At 40.9% G+C, this 5,237-nt stretch overlaps 1 protein-coding gene across 1 annotated transcript; it reads left to right on the top strand.

Annotated features, from left to right (window-relative positions):
* The first annotated feature begins 286 nt into the window (after positions 1–286).
* LOC107016733 lies at positions 287–2,420 on the top strand. The gene is made up of 3 exons (XM_015217117.1): positions 287–473; positions 570–842; positions 2,227–2,420. Exons 1-3 carry the CDS (start codon positions 287–289, stop codon positions 2,418–2,420), a joined length of 654 nt encoding a protein of 217 aa, XP_015072603.1.
* Positions 2,421–5,237: the final 2,817 nt, after the last annotated feature.

Consider the following 5,237-nt stretch of genomic DNA (forward strand, 5'->3'; position numbering starts at 1 on the left):
TAATGAAGAGGAGAAGGCTGAGTTGGCTGCATACCAGCTCAAGGATGTGGCTTAGGAATGATACAAGATGTGGGTAGATTGCCGAGCACCATGAGAAGTCCCTATCACTTGGGACATTCTCAGGACTGAATTCCTGGAGAGGTTCTACCCCAAAGAGAAGAGAGACGCTAAGGTTGAGGAATTCATCAACCTACGTCAGGAAGGTATGTCAGTCAAGGAATACTCCTAGAAGTTTGTTAAACTTTCCAAATATGCTTCTTCCCTGGTGTCCAGTAGCAGGGATGATATGAGCAGGGATGTGACTGGTGTATCGGAGGATCTGGAGGATGAATGTCGGACAACCATGTATCATGATAACATGGACCTTTATAGGTTGATGGTACATACACAGCAGGTGGAGGAGAGTCGTCGGAGGAAAAGAGGCCGAGAAGGCAAGAAGCTTAGGCCCTCGGATCAGGCTAGTTCTAGCACTGGTAGGAGTTTGTTTGGAGTCCAGCACAGGACCAAGTTCAAGAAGGGGCACTAGAACTCAGGTAATCCTAATCTTTCTAGGAACACTAATGCCAAAGGGGACAAGTCTGTCCGCAAGAAAGGCAATGATAGAAATGCCCAGCGTGACAGAAAGTCGTGTGGTAAGTGTGGCCGTTTGCATGGAGGTGAGTGCATGGTAGGTTCTAATGCCTGCTATGGGTGCGACAAGAGTGGGCATATGATCAGGGACTGCCCACATGTGAAGAATCAGGCCAAGGCAGATACACATCCTCGGCCTAATCCTACTGCTGCAGCCGAGCCTCCCAAAAGGAACATGTTCTATGCTTTGAAAGGTAGACAGGAGCAGGGAAGTAAGCTAATGTGCTCACTAGTAACTTACATGTCTTTTCTTTTCCTGTGTATGCATTGTTAGATCCAGGATCAATGTTGTCTTTTGTTACTCCTTTAGTAGCTAGTAAATTTGACTTGCTTCTTGAGATCTTGCATGAACCTTTTCTAGTTAGTATTCCCATAGGAGACAACATTAGAGCTGAAAGAGTATATAGAAATTGCCCAATAACTGTTCTTGATAGAGTTACCTATGTTGACCTAATAGAATTAACCATGCTTGACTTTGATATAATTTTGGGTGTGGATTTTCTCCATAAATGCTATGCTACCATAGACTGTCGAAACAGGGTAGTAAAGTTTCAGTTTGCTAATGAGTTAGAGCTGGAATGGAAAGGGCGTAGTTCAAATCTAACAAGCCAAATAGTTTCCCATCATAAATCCAATAAGATATTATCTAAGGGGTATTTATACCACATAGTCAGAGTCAATGACTTAGAACATGAAGTTCCTTCCATAGACTATGTGTCCATAGTGAATGAATTTCAAGATGTCTTTTCGGAGGATTTACCAGGATTCCCTCTGGAACGCGAAATTGACTTTGGAGTTGACTTAGATCCCAACACCAAACCAATTTCCATTCTCCCTATAGAATGGCTCCAGCTGAACTCAAAGAGTTGAAGTTGTAGTTAAAAGATCTACTTGATAAGGGCTTCATCCAGCCAAGCATATCCTTATGGGGCACTCCAGTGTTGTTCGTTAAGAAAAAGGATGGAACCCTTAGAATGTGTATCGATTATCGGCAACTCAACAAAGTCACTATATAGAACAAACACCCTCTTCCCAGAATTGATGATCTATTTGATCAACTCCAAGGTTCAAGTTTCTTTTTTAAAATAGATCTCTAGTCAGGGTATCACCAGCTTAGAGTGAGACAAAAGGACATTCCTAAGACTGCCTTTCGTACTAGGTATGGTCATTACGAGTTTCCTGTCATGTCAATTGGTCTCACTAACACACCAGCTGCGTTTATGGACCTTATGAATAGGGTCTTCCGTGAATACCTTGATTATTTTGTCATAGTATTCATAGATGACATCCTCATATACTCTTATACCAGAGAAGAGCATGAACAACATTTGAGAATGACACTGTAAGTACTCAAGGAACATCAGTTGTATGCAAAATTAAGCAAAGGCGAGTTTTGGCTAAGATCAATGACCCTCCTTGGTCATGTTTTGTCCGACCAGGGTGTAGGTTGATCCGAAAAAGATTGAGTCACTAAAGAACTGGACGAGACCCCTCACTCCTACATACATCCGAAGTTTCTTGGGTTTGGCTAATTACTATCATAGATTTGTTGAGGGCTTTTCCGCTATTGCTGCTCCATTAAAAACTTTAACAAAGAAGAGGCGAAGTTTGAGTGGTCTGAAACTTGTGAAAATAGCTTCCAAGAGCTCAAAGACCGACTCACTTTAGACCCAGTTCTCACATTGCCGAGGAGTAGTGAAGGGAATGTGGTGTACTATGATGCTTCCCGAGTAGGTTTGGGATGTATTCTTATGCAGGATGACAAGGTGATTGCATATGCATCAAAATAATTGAAGATCCACGAGAAGAATTACCCTACCCATGATCTTGAGTTAGCTGCTGTGATATTTTCATTAAAACTTTGGAGACATTACTTATAGGGTGTACATGTCGATGTATTTACTGACTATAAAAGTCTTCAATATGTTTTTACACAGAGAGAATTGAATCATCGTCAGAGAAGATGGCTAAAGCTGCTCAAGGATTATGATATGAGTGTTCACTATCACCCAGGTAAGTCCAATGTAGTGGCCGATGCTTCGAGCCGATTGAGCATGAGCAGTGTGTCTCATATTGATGATGAGAAGAAGGAGCTAGTTAAAGAGGTAAACCAATTGGCTAGGTTAGGTGTACGACTGGTAGAGACACCACGTGGGGATGTTTCAGTTTATTTTCGTATTGAATCCTCATTTTTTGTAGATGTTAAAGTGAAGCAGCATCTCGACCCAGTACTCATGGAGTTGAAAGACTCAATGTTGAGTAAGCTCAATGAGTCATTCTCCCTAGGTGGGATGGTATTCTTAGATACCAGGGCAGATTGTGTGTGCGCAATATTGATAATCTGAGACCTAATATTATTGCAGAGCCTCATGGCTCCAGGTATTCCATTTATCTAGGTTCCACCAAGATGTATCATGATCTCCAAGAGATTTATTGGTGGGAAGGTATGAAACGAGATATTTCTAAGTTTTTGGAGGAGTGCCCCAATTGCCAACAGGTTAAGGCCAAAAACTTTAAGCCTGGAGGTCTTACCTAGTTGATTGAGATCCCAGCATGGAAGTGGGAGGCTATTAATATGGACTTTGTGGTTGGTCTGCCCAGGACCAGGAAACTACATGATTCCATTTGGGTCATTGTTGATAGGATGACTAAGTCTACTCACTTCATTCCTGTGAAGTCTACTTACAGGGCCGAAGATTATGTCAAGCTGTATATTGATGAGATAGTGAGGTGGCATGGGATCCCTTTATCTATTATTTCTGATAGGGGATCCTAGTTCACTACTCACTTTTGGAGATCTTTCCAAAAGAGCTTGGGTACACAGGTGAATCTCAGTACTTCTTTTCATCCTTAGACAAATAGACAAGCAGAGCGTACCATTCATACCCCTGAAAACATGCTGAAAGCATGTGTTATTGACTATAAGGGGAGTTGAGATGATCACTTGCCACTCATTAAGTTTTCTTATAATAATAGCTACCGTTCCAGTATTGGGATGATACCTTTTGAAGCACTCTATGGTAGGAGATGTAGGTCCCCAGTTGGGTGGTTTGAGGTAGGAGAGTCTTCCATCCTTGGCCCTGAGATCATACATGAGGCTATGGAAAAGGTGAGAATGATCAGGGATAGATTGGCTACTGCTTACAGTCGTCAAAAATCCTATGCTGATAATAGGAAGAGGGATCTTGATTCGAGGTATGTGATCAAGTCTACCTGAATATATCACCCATGAAAGGGATGATGAGGTTTGGTAAGAAAGGGAAGTTGAGTTTGAGGTATATAGGTCTTATAGTGAGTAGGGAATGTTGCCTTTGAACTGAAGTTACCAAATGACTTGGCTTCTATTCATCCAGTGTTTCATGTTTCGATGCTTAAAAAGTGTCTAGGTCATGCAACATCCATCCTGCCTTTTGAGGGGTTAGGAGTCGATGAGAACCTTTCTTATGAAGAGTTTGCAGTTGAAATTTTAGATTGCCAAGTGAAGCAGCTGAAGAACAAGGAGGTTGCCACCTTAATGGTGTTATGAAAGAACCACCTTGTTGAGGGATCAACATAGGACGTCAAGGCTGATATGAGACCCCATTACCTCACTTGTTCAGTTCTTGAGGTTAGATATACTCTTCCTAAGTCTAATTTTGTTTATGGAACTCTAAATTTTAGTGCATTAGTCGGTTTTGGTGTTTTAAGTCCATAACTTTTTGTTTTATACTTGCACTATATAACCTTTATTCTTGTATTCATGTTGATGTTTTGTATAGCGTTGACATGATTTTTGTGTTTCATGAGTTGTGATGTGCATTGAGTTAATGTGAGATTGAGAAGGAAGTTCCTCAATCTCAGATATGAAGCTTCAGATAAGATTTGAGTGATGTGCATCATTCAGAGTAAGTTGTGAATCAGATATTCACAAAGAGTAAAGTTTCAAGTATGTTGATGTGTTTTTCAAAAATACCCTCTTTGATTCAAAATGATGTGTAGTGTCATTCGCGGCCGAATGTTCATAAGAGGGGGATAATGTAACACTCCAGAAAATGTACTTGTCTAGTGAAGAGTCTATTAGGTTTTAAGAATATATATTGGGGTACATAGGCATCCCAATGCCCAATAGAGTAATATTGGGCATGTTAGGGAATATTGGGTTAAGGATGTTAGCAAACTTTTATGTATTAACAAGTAACTTAAAATACATTTTGATATTCAAATTCTCCAATCCAAGCTTGTTAAGGAATTGTACCTGCAATGAAGAACCTAAGCTAAAAAAAATTTCTTAGTTTACACACATTAGGTACGAGGCATCCAAGTGTCAAGCCTAGTTACCATAGCACATGATTATTTAAAATGATCATGTAGATTAACCAATGCTCAAGGACATAGTGAGTATCATTGGGAAAAGAAGTGAACTTTCCAAGTGCAACTAAAGAGTTCACTGTTAGGAAAGTGCACGGCAACAAATGTGCAAGCACATGTGCTACCGACCGAGCGACCAAGCCCAACCGAATTCAGTTAGGGCGGATAAGGGGCAGGCGCGCGTTGGGTCAAGACACATGGGGCCGAGATTCCTAACCAATCCTAGGATCTAACTAACTTACCTAACTATCTAACTAACC

Source organism: Solanum pennellii, chromosome 4, assembly GCF_001406875.1.
Source record: "Solanum pennellii chromosome 4, SPENNV200".
Lineage (NCBI taxonomy): Eukaryota > Viridiplantae > Streptophyta > Magnoliopsida > Solanales > Solanaceae > Solanum > Solanum pennellii.

Coding starts and splice junctions, on each gene's coding strand:
- LOC107016733 (XM_015217117.1), top strand. CDS start 287: ATGAGCAGGGATGTGACTGGTGTATCGGAGGATCTGGAGGATGAATGT. Junction 474..569: donor TCAGGCTAGTTCTAGCACTG/GTAGGAGTTTGT, acceptor CTAATGCCAAAG/GGGACAAGTCTGTCCGCAAG. Junction 843..2,226: donor AGGTAGACAGGAGCAGGGAA/GTAAGCTAATGT, acceptor ACTTTAACAAAG/AAGAGGCGAAGTTTGAGTGG.